The 17,875-nt window shown below is 38.6% G+C and overlaps 1 protein-coding gene across 6 annotated transcripts in view; it reads left to right on the top strand.

Moving 5' to 3' along the window:
* Positions 1-17,875, top strand: part of BICC1 (BicC family RNA binding protein 1) — a 328,975-nt gene that overhangs the window by 276,753 nt on the left and 34,347 nt on the right. For all 6 annotated transcript variants that reach the window (XM_064488159.1, XM_064488158.1, XM_031461294.2 and 3 more), the window contains 6 exons: positions 9,690-9,769; positions 11,723-11,881; positions 13,153-13,206; positions 13,651-13,845; positions 14,072-14,323; positions 16,513-16,644. In XM_064488159.1, coding sequence (XP_064344229.1) covers positions 9,690-9,769; positions 11,723-11,881; positions 13,153-13,206; positions 13,651-13,845; positions 14,072-14,323; positions 16,513-16,644 — 872 coding nt within the window. The remainder of the gene's footprint in view (positions 1-9,689; positions 9,770-11,722; positions 11,882-13,152; positions 13,207-13,650; positions 13,846-14,071; positions 14,324-16,512; positions 16,645-17,875) is intronic.

Here is a 17,875-nt window from a genome sequence, read left to right as displayed (position 1 = left end):
GCTATTAATTTGGTTGTTTTCCTTTTTATTCTATGGAATATGTATGTATGTATCCTTGAAATTATGATATTATGAGTCTTCATTAATATTTCCAAATTGCTCTCCAGACATTTTTCACCAGTTTTTATTTCCATCAAGAGTATGTTAGTTTGTCTAATTATATCCTTGTTAGCCCTACAATTTAAAAAATCTTTCTCAATTTAAAAAAAAATTTAATAAATTTTATTCATGTTTATATATTGCTTTTGTTGATGATTTAAATTATCTATTGATTGGCCATTTTTCTATTAGGTTATTTATCCCTTTTTTTTTTTTTTGGCCTATTTTCCTATGAGACAATTAGTGTTTTTTCACTTGATTTAGAGGAGCTCTCTGTATGGAAACAAATTTATTTAAGATGATCAAATTTCTTGTTAGAAAAGATACAACAGATTGGTCACGCCTTATCAGGTGACATTTGTTTTCTGTGATTTTTGATGAGACGCCCCTACGTCCTTGTTCTCAAAAGACTAGTCAGTTTTTAAAATACTGAACTCTCCAATTTTTCCTTATTTAAGATATTTAAGCAGGAGTATTACCTTTGGATAAATATTTGGTGAATACTGAATTTAGAAATCGTTGGGCCTCAAGGTAACTTTAGATTTTTTTTATTAAGAACAATAAGGGACCATTTTAAAGTTATTAGATAATTTAAACTACATTTCCCCCAGAAGACAGAAATCTCTTAGGACTGAGAAATTAAGACACTTGGTTCCTAGTTCCTGGAAACAGTTACCAGAAAAGTATGAGTGAGTGAGCGAGAAAAACAATACAGAGAATAGTTTACAGCCAGACACAGGGGATGACTATTGTTTCCAAGCTGTGCGGCCGCATAAAAACCAGTCACCTGCCAGCTGCTGAGCGGGTCTGTGGATGGTGCAATGGGGGTAGGAGGGAAGGATTGGCAGGTAGGCATTTTCCAAATAATTTTCAGGCTCATTTACCTAATATTAGATACTTTCAATTTTTTTTTGTAAACATTACTAACTTTCTTGAGATCACAAAAAAGATTGAACTATCTTTACCACCCAGAGTCATCTGAACGCTTAATTAGCTGGTCTGCAGTGCAGTCTGTAAAACTTCCTCACGAGATCTTACAACAAAGAAGAGAAAGGTGGAGAATTTTAATGCCAGTCTCAAGCTGGTGAGTTATTTTTAGAACTGAGCTCGTAAATTGTGCTATGTCTTACATAAACCCTTAATTGTGCCTCAAATACCTTTTTCAAAAGACACAATTTCTGTTTTTTAAATTTCTCCTCTGCATAGGCCAGACATCAAACAAAGGGACCATGTATGTGGTGTGACAGGGTCACATCTTCATTGATGGGACGTCCCTTGTGTAATGTGTGTGACTCCTCAATGTCTGGTGGCTTGTTTGTGACGGCAGCCAGAAGTTACGTGTTAAGACTTTGCATGAGTGGTCCCAGCTGCTGCAAGACGGAGCAGTCTGCCCTGGCCACAGATGCAGAGTTTGGGGTTGAGACCACAGGCAGTACCGCTGGGACTGCCATGGACACTGTGGGCATCAGTATTCCTTGGAGAGAGATGGAAGATCAGTCACTTCCGGCTCCTAGAAGTTCTTGCATAACTTGCTGTTATCTCAGTAGTTTCCTGGGGATACTTGATCCTGGCACGAGCCTCCAACCCCACTTTTGGGCTCCTTCCTTTATTAGATGGACCACTGAGTATCAGACTGGACTCCAGTTCCACTCCACGGGGCTAGTTTTTTTTTCCACGCCCCTTCCTCATCCCGGGTTCTTGCATCCTGGATTTTTGCTTTTGTCACGCGATGTGGCTTGGGCTGCGTGCCCACTGTCACCGAGTTGCCCATCTCTAGTTGTCCATATGTGGCGTTCTCCCCGGGAATAACCTCGCACTGCTTACACTTTCTGTAGACTTAGGTAAAAACCATCCTGACGATTCCAGATCTCCTCCTGGCACTTCCTTCCCCTTCCTCTCCCTTCCCAGAATCCTGTTCCTTATCTCTGGAGTGCAGAGCTCAGATGCCAAAAGACTTGAAGCACTAATTGAGTTAAGCTTTGTGTTTTTAACTTTCTTTTTCCACCCCCTGTGTTCCGAAGCTAGATTTCTCTTGTGCTTTGAATTTTTTTCCTCCCTCCCTCTACCTGAACAGCAGCTCTGCAGTTATGCTCAGAGTTCAATTTACGCTGCATAAGATAAGGTGGTTTACACGATAAGGTTGTTAACTGTTTTCCAGTTCTCACACACCTTAAATACATCTGTTCTTGGTGATCTCATCTGTTATGCCTTGAGTTTGCTTTATACTTTGTTTGCATTTTGTTGTTTTTCTCTGAGATTATTTCTAGGTTTTTGCTGAATCCCTAAAACTCTGTTTCTGATTAAATAAATACCTTTGATAGAGTACAGAGGAATCTTAACAGAAAAGAGGTATGTGCACAATTTACCTCCTTTTTTATGCCTTATTTCCTCCTCAACTTGAAATATCAGTAAAGAACAATTATAATAGCATGTTATCATTATATTTGAACTGTCTTATTGCTGATTTTGTTGGGAACGCTGGTATTCCATCAGCAAAAGCTCTTATATGTCTTCTAGCTAGCTGTAGATTTTCTCAGGTTGATAGCAAGTTTCTGCCAACTTGATGAAGGGTCCACATGCTCCATCTTGGTACGTGAGTACACCCTTTCATTTCGTTCCACAAGAACTCGCCTGAAGTGTTTATTTCCATAGTGAAGAGGGCGCCCCATCTCTAATCACTGCCAAATACTTAACTGAAAAATGTCTCGAGGAACTTGCCATAGTTTCTGTCTTTTCGTTTGTTAGTGTCATTCATGCCCCTGTCATGTCAAGAATACCCTTTCTCTGTTGAGTACTGTTTCATTCTGCCAAAAGGAATTTTGACAGGAAGTTATCTAAGGGCATCATGGTATATAATGGAAACATTTTTTTTCCCCTGGTGAAAACTAGGTTTTTGAATTTAGAATATATTTGCTTTTTCACATCTCACTGTTCCTTTTCTCTTCTAGTTGACTGGCAGGTAGATTAATTTTTTTTGTTTTAAGACAAGGTAAATAAGGCTGAACACAAGGCTTATCCTAAAGCAGCATAGTTGCCTTAGGTGAATTTGTTTTTTCTCGATCCCAGTTGTAATGTCTAACTGTTACGGCCACTCACCAACATTTTGCCTTAAATACTTAGAGCTTCGGCTCTTCCTGTCCAAATAGACTCTTTGCCCTTTTACCCTAACTCAGTTTATTGAAATTCTTGTTGTCAAAGAGCATCCCTTGAAAGAATCTGGCATCTATATTACTGGCTACAAAATAAGCTTAAAGTGCATTGACTTCCTGTTACTCTGTTTCATTCTTTTAAAGTCATTTCCAGTCGGGTTTAATAAGTGAGTTCAGGTTTTCTCTCTCTGTTGACAAAGTGTCTATCTTTACTTCAAAAAAAAATTGTGATACTGGTGTTAGTTGACCCATATAACATTTCTGTCTAAAAAGGAAAGTCTGTTTCTCAAGAAGTCAGATGGAAACTCTTTTTAGTTTCACAGAAAAACTTGGGCCATGGCCAGTTGACTGTAAACTCAATTCACTTTTGCTGATCAGCAAAGTGACTTTCCAGCCTAAAGGAAAAGTGATCAAAACAGCAGACGTATTGGATGGTGTCTAATTTTGAACTGGGACACTGTTCAAGTAGGGCTGGAGGTAGAATCCCACCTCCATGTGGGGTTGTCGCTGCATTGTGTGTGTGCGTGCGCACGCCTACAAGCACCTTATGCAAGAGATGCCCGTGGGGCGAACACTTGATACACATGTCCGCGTTCCTAGAGTGTTGCGAAACAGAAGGAAAGCGCACGCTGCCGTGTCTGAAGCCGGGGGTGGGGGGGGGTGTCTGTCACCGCGGTTGCACAGAGCTAACCTTCCTCCGCTCAGAAGCAGATTGCTCTTTCAGACATATTTGTGTTTACTCCCTGCATCTTCAGGTTCTTGGAAACATTTAAGATTGTGATATCTTTGGTGTGAGCCACTTATCATGAGATAACCAAAAAACTGGAAAATAAACCTGTTTCTGAGGTTAGTTTTATTTAAGAACCTGTTAGGACTGCGTCACACCAAAGAAATTTAGATTTGTGAGAGAGTATAGCAATGATCTGACCAAACACCCTCGTTTTTTTTGAAGGAAGTACATACTCTAGAGACTCAGTGGCCTTTCCAAGGTGGCAGAGCTTGTTTTTGCTTAATGGGATTCAGAACTTAGTATCACGATGGTAGAATCTACATCTTTCCCCACAACATGAAGGGAATGTGTAGCCTGTGGCAGAGTCAGAGACGTGGAAACTTCCCCCCTTCTCTGTGGGCTCTGCTGGTTTTCCCTAGCATCTCCCTGTGTGATCCAAGTCAGGCAGTGCCCTTGAGATGTGTGGGGCTTTTTCTGAGACTTGATGTATTTTGGCTGTTTGACAGAATTCTTACCCTAGAGCCAAAGTCTTCCTTACTTAAAAATGTTGGCCGTTACTACTTTGGAACTACTTGCCAATGGTGGATATATCTGCAGTGGTCAGAGGGAATTTCAGAGGAAGTTGAAATCCTCTGCCTGTCAACACCAACTACTCCCAGTGGTGTTGATGGACCTGTCCCCAGTCAGTGTCCTTCTTGGTTAGACAGGTTTAAAGGCTAAGACTCTTTAAGGAGAACATGAAATAGAAGTGAAGAGAGCTCCAAACCAGGAGGAAGTGAATTCTGTCCACTGGTTTCTTCTTACGGATTTAAGGCCAGTTTGATCGTTTGTTTATAGGCATAAGTGTGCCAAAGCCGACTTGACTTTAGGCCACAATATGGAACAGATGCGCAGTTCTAATGTGATGTCTTTTATTTTGAGGTGTTGTGAGTGGGAGGAGTGGGGTTAGTCAAACAAAGGATTTTCTGTTGTTTTCTCTCTCCAAGAGAACATGCTGAGAATGAAAGCATTGCTTTGAATTTTTCTGATTGAATCTTTTCACTCGACAGCCTTCAATCATGGAGGCAGGAAGGCAGTTACAGACAGATCATTGGTGGAACACTGAAGGCTTAAATTCATCAAGTGTCAACAGCGCCTTCCTTTCTGTAGCATAATAAATGCGGTGAAATGGCCAACAAGACTTTTCTATAGATTTTTGCTGTGGGATAGGAGTGAAATGGAATGGGGTGAGGAGTGAGACGCTGTGGAACGGGGGTTTAAGCTTGAGGAGAGAAGGAAAAGACAATCAAATACTCATCAGTGTTTCCAGGAATGGGAGTGTTTCCCAGGATGGAAGACCAGAGAGCAGAAACCAGAGTTTCAAGAGATAATCTTTTAAAACCATAACTTAAGCTTGTATAGACATCCCAACTCTTTGAAATGTTTATCTTTACTGAAAGTATGGTTTTTAGCATGTTCTTATGAAAACAATTGTTGCCTTACCAAGTCCTTATGAATTTCCATATAGAGTTGTGAAAAAAAAAAAAGAACAACTTTTTTTTTGCCCCAAAGTTTAGCTCTTTTGCAGGGTACACGTAGAAAGCATCCATATCATATCCTTGTCCGAACAGCTTCATGTTACCTATAGAAGGCTGGATCACTGTCTGGTCTCCTCTCTTCCATAGGGTGACACCAGAGAGCAGAGCAGACTGATGTGATAGGAACCTAAAAAACCAAAAATCTGGATGAATATCTGACAGTTTTCTGTATTTTCATAGAGGTACTAAAATCAGAATATTTGAAATCAAAACTGTTTTGGAAGTGCAGGATACCTGGTCACCTTGGATAGGAGGTTTAGACTCTGACTACAGATTTGCAGCCCCTCTCTCTGTTTTTAGCCATCTCCAGAAATAGGGGAGCCATCAGTCTTTTCAGCAACAGTTTGCTAAGTATCTGCTCCTTATTTGGCAGGGTGGAAGTTACAAAACCAGTTAAGACAATCCCTGTGTTCAGAGAGCTGGAGGGTGGATTGTACAGCAGTGGTTATGGTTTCTAGAGTAATGGCTCCAAACTGCCATGCCCACATTAGAGCTGTCCTCCAAAGCAGTTAGCTTTGGGGAGGGGGAGACTACACACTTACCTCCTGTTTCTCCACCAGCTTCCAGCAGTCTTCATGGCTGACCTTTTCCTTGTGTTTAGGTTTATTAATATGGTTCATACTTTGATTTTTCATCTCTCCATCAAGTTTTTCCAGAATGGGTCTGAATGAAACCTAGTTCCTTGTGGTATTACACGGACAAGCCTGAATGGTAAACTGTAACGCTCATTGAAAGCAGAGAATTGTACTTTGCGGTTTGAATGAGCACATTAAGCTCAACTGGGAATAAGGGCTCCAATCCTGTGGATATCTTCTGACAAGAGGGAAAAGGGAATGACAAATACAAACTACTGGCCACTTAAGCAGTCTGAGCCAGAATTTTGTCATTTTTGTTTTTCCCCGTACTTACAAGACTTGATTATCTAAAGAATCACTTGGGTCCTGATTTGGGTCCTGGAGACAGCTGCATGCTGTTGGCGACTTTTCTGTCGCGTGTGTCCGTTGATGGTTTATACTGTTGGTCACTAGATGGTGCTCTTTCACTTTGAAAGACTTTTTTTCTTAATTGAGGCTTTTGCTTTTTTATTTTGTTTATTGTTCTGTTGACGCAGAGATGGTGGAAAATCAAATTCTTTCCTAAATTGGATCTGAGGTTTCCTGTCCCTCTGAAGATGCATAGGAATTTTAATGTGATTATCCAGACTGCAAAGTAATAGGTTTTCAGATTATCATACCACTCAGTACTTACTGTTAATTTATTTTGTGAAAAAACTTTTTTTTTCTTTAGAAACATTTTATGTTATATATACTTGGCCAATACATAAGAGACTACAATTACATTTTTTATGTGGTTTGATCTACTGTGTCCAACCCTTGATTTAAGAATCACTTGGGAAAACAACAGAATGCTGATTGCTGGGTCCTGGAGACCCAGGAACCTGTGTTTTAGCAAGTGCTGCAAGTGCGTCTGATGAACAGGCACGTTTTGGGAAGCACCAGGCTGTGAACCCCCGCTGGAGGAATGAGCATTTTTAGTAGACATTTATGTCAGAGTCAGCCTACAGTGGTTCAAAGCAAAGTTGAAGATCGTTGAGACCAAACTTTTGAGTGTCGACAGCTCTTGAGTAAATATTGCCTAGAGGAGTCCTAATGGATATGATAGGAATTCCTAAAGAGAATATTTGTTTACGTAAGTGTGTTAAAGTTGGCCAGAGCCTCACACAGAAAGGGCGGTTCCTGTTAGGATGCACTAAGGAGCAAGCAGTGTGGACAGGAGGCTCTCCCAGCTTATGGTGGTCCGACCTCAATTTTCCCCTACTTTTATTTAGGCTCCTCTCCTTATAATACCTGATATTTAAACATTTTAGAAAGTTTTAACCAATCTTGAGGTCTTTGATCTTCACAACGTACCTTTGACGGGGCAAATGTCAGAGGAGGGATTAAAGAACAGGATAAGGAGAAGTGCCCAAGCCAGGAGCCTCCACTGGGAGACACAGTCTGGGGAGAGGGTGGGGCTGGAGGTGATGGCACCGACTCAAATTAAACGCAGCTGCGGGGAGGGCTCCCCAGGAGGCCAGATACATTCCTGAGCTCTGAAGCTCCATGGTGTATTGTTGTTGACTATGATTGCTCCATCCTGGTCCTGAGAGTGGGTAACTTTAGAAAATGGTTTCCTTCCTCTTCCAGTCTTTCATTCCTGTCTGTCTGTCTGTCTCTTGATTCCTCTCTCTCTTTCAATGGCATTGATGACTGTGGGGTGGAGGAGGATAGCGTAAATCAGTTTCAGGAAGTATCCATAGTTTGACAAAATCTACACTAGATTGTTTTAGATAATCAGTGGTTTAGAAGGACTTGGGCAGAACTGCTTGCTCATTGTGGAAGTTGCTCAGCAAACATTAGCTACCTCTGTTGTTGACCTAAGTGTATGAAGTATACTTAGCAGAGAAGGCAGTGTGTTGTAGGCAGTCAGTAAGATTGGCATTATTAATGACTGTGATGATGGTAAATTTTCTGTTATTCAGCTTTATCACTAAAGCTAATGGTGTAGAACTTTCCGCTTACTCCAGGATGGTAGGGTAACAGAACACCCAGACTGCTGAAGAGACTTGAAAACCTGATTAAAGAGAGAATCCAAGAGGCATGTCCCCTCACCTCAAGAGCTTCAGCTCCGATGTCTCCCCGCACCTGGAAGATCCTAGCTCAGCCAACTGCCTCGCCTCCCCTATGCCTTACTTCTTAGTGAAGCCTAATGCCCCTTCCCATAGCTGGTCTTCCTGATCCTTTGTCCTGTTCTCCTTTTTCTTTTTTTTCATAATAGTTATGTTCTGATATAGTAGGTAATTTGTTTATTTGATTTCTTTTTGCCTCCCTGCACAAGACTGCAAGCTCCATGTGGACAGAGTCCTTCTTTGCTTTTTCATTACTGATGTATCTCCCAGCCCCTGGAATAGTGCCCAGCACATGGTAGAGGTTCAGAAAATATTTGCTGAATGAGTGAATGCTTGAGTGTATAATATTCCCTGGCAGCAGTAAACAATAGACATAGTGCATATATATAAATTTTTTTTAATTGAAGTATAATCAGTTACAATGTGTCAATTCCTGGTGTACAGCATAATGTTTTAGTCATATATATACATACATATGTTCGTTTTCATATCCTTTTTCACTAAAAGCTGTTACAAGATATTGACTATAGATCCCTGTGCTATACAGAAGAAATTTATTTTCTATCTATTTTTATATATAGTCATTAATATTTGCAAATCTCAAACTCCCAAATTTGTCCCTTCTCATCCTCTTTCTCCCCCAGTAACCATAAGATTTTTTACTATGTCTGTGAGTCTGTTTCTGTTTTGTAGATGAGTTCATAGTGTCCTTTTTTTTTTCTTAAGATTCCACATATGAGTGATATCATATGGTATTTTTCTTTCTCTTTCTGGCTTACTTCACTTAGAATGACAATCTCCAGGGCCATCCATGTTGCTGCAAACAGCATTATTTCATTCTGTTTTTATGGCTGAGTAGTATTTAGATATAGCATGTATTTAGTCACTTGATACTAATTCTGAATAAATATTAAATATTACTGAGTGAAGATTAAGTTTTTTTCTATTAACCTTGATCCATAAAATATCTTCTAAATTATCACATAGTTTAAAGTATGGATCCAGAGTTAGAAATCACTGGATTATAATAAGCCCTGAACAGTTTTCTGGGCAAGTTAGTAAACTGTTCTGTGCCTTAGTTTCCTCTGCAAGTAACCTCATAAAACCGTGTGTAGATTAAATGAGTCAGTGCATTTAAAGGCTTAGATCAGGGCCTGGAATGTAGCAAGAGATGAATTAATAAGTTGAATGCTTAGACTCCTCCCTTGTTTAAAAAATAATCACATGGTATTCTTATTTTGCAATTAAATTTAAAGTTGGGTTAGCTAGTGTTTAGAAGTAATAAAACGTAGATAAATGCACGGTTTGGGTATTTTTCATATTCCTGTTTTTAGCACAATGACAATACACCTAGAATAAACCAAACACCGGGTTTATTATGGCATCACTTTTCTTATATTGTAGCATCAGTTTTAAAACAGAGTTTGGGGGTTTCTTATGAGCCCTTTGTTTCTAATTTCTTGTAGATCCCCATATTAAGGTTTCTGGAAAGAAAGAAGATGTTAAGGAAGCCAAGGAAATGATCATGTCTGTCTTAGACACAAAAGTAAGTGAATGTTAAGGACACTCAGATGTCAGAACCTTGTCTCTGCAAGGGCTACTTCATGCTGTTATGAAAGAATCATTTGGAGAAGAAAAACCAGGAGAAAGTAATGGTGGGTTTTAAAATAAGCACGTGTGATTCTACAATGGATGTAAAGTTCTGTTTAAAATGTGAATAGGTTCTCTCATACTGGGTAATTGAATAATATATTCTCTCTCTCTGTATATGTATATGTATGTGTGTATATATGTATGCACATACGTACATATATGCCATCTTCAGAAAGTCATCGACCCCGATTGGTATAGGGCAAGTAATAAAGATCTCAAGAATTAGCATATTTGCCTTCATGATGCCAGTGGAAAACCAAAGGAATCTGTATGGCTGTGTGAGAGATGGCATGAAACTTGACACTTTGTCCTGTATGTTCCTCTCAGTGCAAGTGTATGTAGAGAGAGACAATAGGGAAATTAAAGTATGTAAAACTGTGTACTTATTTGTGAGAATTTATTTTAATAAACACTTCTAAATCACTTACTATATGCCAGGCACTGAGCTATCCACTTTACAAATATTAATTTGTTTAATCCTCATACCTTAACTCAGCACAGAGATAGATGTTGGGGAATTTGCCCGGGATCCAGTAGCTGATGGGTGGGGAGGTGATGTCTGGTTCTTAACCACTATGTTTTGCCACCTAGTATTTACTGAGATGGTTTCTGATCTCTTCCTCTTTCTTTTCTTGTTCCTTTTTGTTGTTCCTGTTGTTTTTTATTTTTAAGAATGATTCACCTTATAATTATTAAATATTTTAGAATTTTCTCTCTAAAAAGGATATCTTTTTCTTTTTTTTTCAATTTTAGAGGTTAAACTAAAAACTGTTTAAAAACTAAAATATTTCATGGATATAAGTTTAAAATTTAAGAATTCAGAAGATGTAACACTATTGATATTTTTAACATCTTGCTGTATTTTGACTTTTTAATTTTACTTTCTAAGGACTGAAGAATTTCAATATCAATTTTGTAATTGATTCATAATCATAATTCATAATTATTTATGAAGCCTTAGAATTTTACATTTTGCTTTAATATAACTAATCTGACACTCTGTATTGGTTTACTCAAGCCATTTACCCTGGAGTTCTGTACTTGGTGGTCCCTTCATCACACTTCCTACCAGCAAGAATACTACATCTCCTTTGTCAAATTTGACATACAGTGATAGAGAAGTTGTGGAAACGTTTGTAAATACTTTTTTTTATTCCATTCTGAGTTTTATTTTTACTTCTAGTTTTCTCTCATTGTTCAATAGTCCTAGTAACATACATACTCAGCCTTGTAATTGTTTTCATATGTTTCTAGTTATTTGAATTATGTTTCATGAATAAGGCCTATTAAAGAAAAAATGAGTTATTTATTTGTAATTGTATCTGAATTACATAACTGCCACTTTCTAAAACATTGTCTTGGTAAAGAATGTATCTGTCTATTTCTTCTGACAAGTTTGTCTTTAAATGAGAATTTTTTAACACCTTCCTTGTGGTATGACTCCTGTACAGTAAACTACACATATTTCAGATGTACAATTTGATGAGTTTTGATAGGTGTATAGTGGAAGGGCATAGTGCAGTGGTAGAGTGCTTGCCTAGCATGCATGAGGTCCTGGGTTCAATCCCCCGTACCTCCATTAAACAAACAAGCCTAATTCCCCCCAAAAACAAAAAATAAATAAAAAGATAAACTTAAAAAAAAAACCCTGAGAATTTCTTTTTTATTAGCCAAAGAGAAATAGATAGAAATTGAACATTCATAGATTAAGATTATCTCATTAAGAAATCTGTAAGATCTCCTACTGGGTCACTTTGTTAATACAGTTCCCTTGGGGGAAAGGTGTTTGAAGGAATTGTTCTTTCCTTTTTCATGCATCAAGAAATAATACATTATTTCCATGTAGAGCAATCGGGTTACCTTGAAGATGGATGTTTCACATACAGAACATTCTCATGTCATCGGCAAAGGTGGCAACAATATTAAAAAGGTGATGGAAGAAACAGGATGCCACATCCACTTTCCAGATTCCAACAGGAATAACCAAGCAGAAAAAAGCAACCAGGTGCTTTGTCTTTTCACATAAACTTTTACGGGACAAATTAAAGCTTGATTTTTCTGTATGCGTGTCTTCTTTTGGGAGAGGAGAGCAAAAGAGTAACCACGGAGACAGCACATGGATAGACTGTGTGTCCTCCTCTAAGGAGACCTGAGGTGCTCTGCTTTTGTAAAGAGATGAGTTGTAGATGGGCCGTAAGTTCTTGGTCTCTACATGGGTGGCGGAAGAGAGGGAAGGATGTCAGGGCAGCATACAATGCGGTCCCCGTGGAAAGGCTCAGAAGGCCTGTGAGTTAGGAGAGGACCTGCAAGCTTGCCTGGTCCCAGCTCCTATGTTTTTCTGGGATTGTGCATCGCACAAGCAGTCCTCCTGGCTATGGCACATCACATTCTGAGAGACAGTGAATGAGTGTCTGACTTCCTCAGATTGACTTAAATTGTGTCTCTCTTTAGTTTATACACATTTTTTTTCCAGTTCTTGTGGTTGAAAATAAGTGGAACTCACCTGTCTACATGAAAAGGCTTTTAGTACTTGAAGAACAGGTGGTATTATTTGTGCCATTTAGAAGTTTTCTCTCCTGATCTAATCACACTACTAGGAATTAGGTCAGCCACGAAGATGAGTAAGATAGTGTTCTCTGGGGGGGGACTGATGGTGACAGTGGGCACGTACATGAGGAACTGGATAGAAAGCCATGGATGAAGCGAGGGCAGTAATCAGAATATGTGACAGCTGGTGTGGCTTGGGCATGGCTCACGAGAGCAGTGTCCTTGAGCCCCACCCCTTCCCCTAATGCCGAGAGTAGTTCTTTAGTGGATGCACCATAGGAAGGCCCAGGAGCTCCCAGGGGAGGGCTGCTGGAGCAACGGTTTTTTGCCAGGCAGCATGGGAGTAGTTCATTATCTTGAGAACTTAGCGCAGCAGCATCACTGCACGTTGATGTCCATCTCGTATGCAGAGAGTTTGAACCAAAGGGAGAACATGCAGTGAACAGGAGAAATTATGAAGGGGGCAGGATGGCCTGCTGGGGCCTGTGATGTTTTAGGTAAGTCCAGGAGGTGATGTAGATCACCGGACACGAATGTTAAAATACAAATTCTGATCAAGTAGTTCTGGGTTGGTGCCTGAGATCCTTCACTTTTAACGAGCTCCCAGATAAAGGCCCTGCTGTTTCCTTTCCTGGACAACACTTTGAGTAGCGAGGATGTAGATAACTGGAAAAACAGATGTGGGTCCAATTACAATAAATCTGACTCTTTGTTTTCTTATTTTTGTAGGTATCTATAGCAGGACAACCGGCAGGAGTAGAATCTGCCCGAGTTAGAATTCGGGTAACTATTTATTACTTTATGGACTGTAAATCAGTGTCCGCGATGCTTGCATTGTAAGGCAATAAAAATACCATAGTTTATCAATCTATATCCAGGTCATATGTTCAATATGTAGGAAATAGTGACAGAAATTGTTTTAATGTATTGAAGATGTTTCTTCGACTCATTCTGGATTTTATCTGACTTGGTTTCTCTGATGATTTTGAAATGATCAAAAAGATGCCTGAGGAAAAACGCCACAGGCAGTCCAGGTTACATAGTCTCAGGTTTCACCAAAGGCTCCTTTCATTTAAAAAACTTTATACCGTCTGTCTAAGTTTATGGCTGTAATAAAAGCCTTATGCTTTAAGATTCCATCTTTAGAAAAGAATGAATGAATTATACACATCTCTAAATGTCCAGCGATTTAACTGTCTGATCTGGGTTCTCATAATTTATTTTCAGGAGCTGCTTCCTTTGGTGCTGATGTTTGAGCTACCGATTGCTGGAATTCTTCAACCAGTGCCCGATCCTAATTCCCCCTCTATTCAGCACATATCACAAACGTACAACATTTCAGTGTCATTTAAACAGCGGTCCCGCGTGTATGGTGCTACTGTGATAGTACGAGGGTCTCAGAATAACACAAGTGCTGTGAAGGCAAGTGGTTTTGATAATTCTGAACATTGTAGGTGTATAGATCATGAAAGTTTTATTTTTTAAAGGATTTTAGATGAATTTGTTTCCCAGAATTTTTTTCTCTTACTACATTCTGGTTTTTAGAACGTGTTGAATTTTTCCATAGCTGTCAGAAGTGCAATAGACTCTTTCCCTTTGTGTGGACAGTTACTGTATAGGATTATTTCTCTCCCGCCCTTCCTCCTAGGAAGGAACTGCCATGCTGTTGGAACATCTTGCTGGGAGCTTGGCATCCGCCATCCCCGTGAGCACACAGCTAGATATTGCAGCTCAACATCATCTCTTTATGATGGGTCGAAATGGAAGCAACATCAAACATATCATGCAGAGAACGGGTGCTCAGATCCACTTTCCCGATCCCAGTAATCCACAAAAGAAATCCACCGTCTACCTCCAGGGCACCATTGAGTCTGTCTGTCTTGCAAGGCAATATCTCATGGTAGGTTTACTGAAATTAATGTTACACTGTACCCAGAGAGGTAAAAAAAAAAAAAAAAGATATGTTGCTGCACATATTGTACCAGTGTGGTATTTATAGAAGCACTTTGGAATCCTGGTCAAATAAGGAAGTGTCTTGGTAAAAGGAAATAAAAGAATAAGGTATATAGTGCCTCACAGACTTAATTTCATTAGCTAGGTGAGTAATTTCCTTGCAGTCTTTGTTTTTTTAAACTTAGACTAAACATGGAAGAGGTTACAGTGAAAGAATTGGCTGTATTTTGTGAAAGGTGATTATTTTTATCTGATGTATTAGTTTGCTTTGATAAAGAAAGTCTTCTGTTTAAACAGAAAAGTTAAAAAATACATTAAAAATTTTTTTAATTTTTTATTGACGTATAGTCAGTTTACGATGTGTTAATTTCTGGTGTACAGCATAATGCGTCTGTTTTATACCTTTTGAAAATACATTTAAAATTTTACCCTCAAAGACATAAATTTTGGTAGCATGAAACTTTGAATATTTCATAAATCTCTGAAACAATTTAAAAAATGCTATTTAAGCCATGAATTTGAGTGTCGTGCATTGAAGAAAAATAGCAGTTATATAATGTACTACTGCTTCCAACTTATAATTTGCAATTTTTCTTTCCTTCCTATATTCATTTAAAAACTCAGTGTGTAGGTTGATATATAGTAACAAAATGGACTGACATACTCTGGACTCACAAGTTTTCTTATTATAAACACCATTGTATTCTCCTGTTCAAGTTAGACCTTTAGTGACATTTGAATCCGTAAGCTTCAGGTGTGACCTTTGCTTTTATTAACTTACAGAATTAGTTTTTGAGAAACTTAAAGAAAATCCAAATTTGTATTGTTGATCCAATTCTTCTGACAGACGACAATCTGTTATAATCAATAAAGGTTATAATACACTAATTTTAAGAAATTAATTTTGTGCATGATTTTTTGTAGCCAAGCTGAGTTAGGCTATTTTTAATATGCTACTAATTAGATAGCATTTTTGTATCCAAAGATTATTATGATTATTCTTCACATTTTTTTGCACTGTTCAAGTTCTTTAGATCTTATTCTGAGCTCAGTGAACTTTCAAGCATTCTGTGCAGTAATGAGTTCATATTCATACTTTGATAATACCAGCCAAAATATGGGTGTGCAGTGAGATGCAGTATTATTATTGCACAATCTTGAAAGACGTGAGGAAAGATAAATTAAAAGGCTTTAACATATGTTTTAAATGCCATCACTTTTTTTTTATAGCAATGTCCTTACAAACATCACTTATCCAGAGGAGAAACGGAACACAGTGATTTCATTTTAGTTCTAGTATGTTTGATGGTGACTTCTGAGACTTAACATGCAGACCCGTCAGTCAGTGGGCCAGCACTGAGTATCCTGTGCATCAAAAAAAAAAATGTATGGGTTGTGGTTCCTATACTTAGTAGATGAGGGGACAGAAAGAAAGCATCAGAGATAAAAAAAACAGTGCTGAACTCTGTGGTGCTAAAAAGTGAGATAGTTTAAAGAAGGGATAATGGTAGCAGTTTACTCCAGGAAGGAGGTAAGGTTTGAGCTGCATCAGAAGAGAGGTACCCCAATACTTTCGATAAGTAAAGACCCCGATGGACAGCATTTCTTTAAAAGATAGTCAAGAGGGTGGTCTAGTCTGGAGGAAGGGGCGGACGTGTACACATGTAGGCCCATGATTGCACAAGCAAAGCTGGGCTGAGATGTGGAGATTTTAAAATGCTGACACATGTTTAGATTCCATTCAGGAGACGATAAAAAGCCACTGCTGCGAGTCTTTGAGCCAGGGCACAGTATTGGTACCCTTGATGTGGTTGAGAAACTAGTTTCTGGCATTACTAACAAAACCAAAGTCAGAGAGTGGAGGAATTTTCCAAGGTGGAGAGTAGGTTAAAAGTTCAGAGCCAGAAACAGAAACATAAGATGTATATTTTTGTCATCCAAAAAATAGTTTCCACCCCTCAACATTATTTCCACACCAGCATTCTAAGCTGTGTGAAGGTATGTAACTTAGCTTTAATATTTTGGCTTACTTCTTAATCCATAAGATACTGCATTCTTTGTAGGCATGTTACATTATTGGATGTTTAAATGAGTAACCTTTTAACCTCCCACACTTTCTCTCATGATGTTTCCTAGGGTTGTCTTCCTCTTGTGCTGATGTTTGATATGAAGGAAGAAATTGAAGTCGATCCACAGTTCATTGCTCAGTTGATGGAGCAGCTCGATGTCTTCATTAGTATTAAACCAAAGCCAAAACAGCCGAGCAAGGTGGGTTCAGAGTCTGGACCCAAAGAGAACCGCATATCGTATCACATTCTGTATAGTTTTATTTTCATTTAAGTGTGTATTTGCCTATACATGAAACTAAATATTCTATATAATATCCATCATTATGTGTTATATGTAGTTATTTTATATAGATACAGATTTGTAACAACATTCATTATGATCATTTTATCTATGTGTTGGTTTTTGGAGTCCATTTGTGACTATTTTTATTATATATGAGAAGGAAAGAGAAAACTTTTTTTATTAACTTGCCATCTGGTAACTTGAAGGTTTACTAAGCTGCCAGAGAGTTGATAAGGCTAAGTAAACGTTACGTTCTGTGTGTCAGTATACATGTACATACCCGATGCAGTTCAGCAAATACCTAGGTACTTACTGTTTGTGAGCCGCTGGGAGATTCAAAGATTAGGTGCCGATTCTCCTTCATAAATATTTTACATAATAACATGTCCCCAGTTCAGCCTTCTTGGAATTTCTCCTCTAAGATGTTGCAAAATTTCATTAATTACATGTACTGCCCAAATTTAATGGGATAATTATGATGATATCAAGTACTAGTGAACATGTGAGGAAAGAGGAATGTTCCTACTTTGAATCGTGTACATTGGCACAGCCACTTTGAAGAGCCATTTGTAACCATCTGATCATGCTGGAAAAGCGGACGGGCTTCCCACCCGCCCCCAGCAGTTCTGCTTCTAGTTAGACACGCTGATGAAGCTTTGTATCAGAAATCAAAGGACAAGGACGGTGTTAAAAAAAAAAAAAAGAAAAGAAAAGCAAGTTGTGGAATAACATGTACTACATGATAACATTCATGTATACATTTTATTATAGTTGGTAAAACACCAAACAATTGTAACTTCCATTTTTTAAATTTCTAAACTGTGAATTTTATCATAGCTGCCTATGGTATACATGTAAGATGCATTACTGTATACAATTTTGTATATGTGTAAATAATGTGGTGTTTGGTGGCCAACTTAAGAAAAGCAAACACGCCTTCCTCAGAAGAAAACCATAAAGGAAAAAATAGGATTGCTTCTAAATGAACTTGACATACTGAGTTGCACGTTAGAGAATAGGATACTAATTTTATGAATCGTGGAGCTTTACGCTTGACTAATCTGCGCTGACTGGAGTCACTGTAGGTACCAGGACTGAAGGATACAGACAGAAGGGACCTCTGAGGACTTGGGCATGTAGAGATGCA

Source organism: Camelus dromedarius, chromosome 8 (assembly GCF_036321535.1).
Source record: "Camelus dromedarius isolate mCamDro1 chromosome 8, mCamDro1.pat, whole genome shotgun sequence".
Classification (NCBI taxonomy): Eukaryota; Metazoa; Chordata; class Mammalia; order Artiodactyla; family Camelidae; genus Camelus; species Camelus dromedarius.
This window is presented reverse-complemented; position numbering and strand designations above follow the sequence as displayed.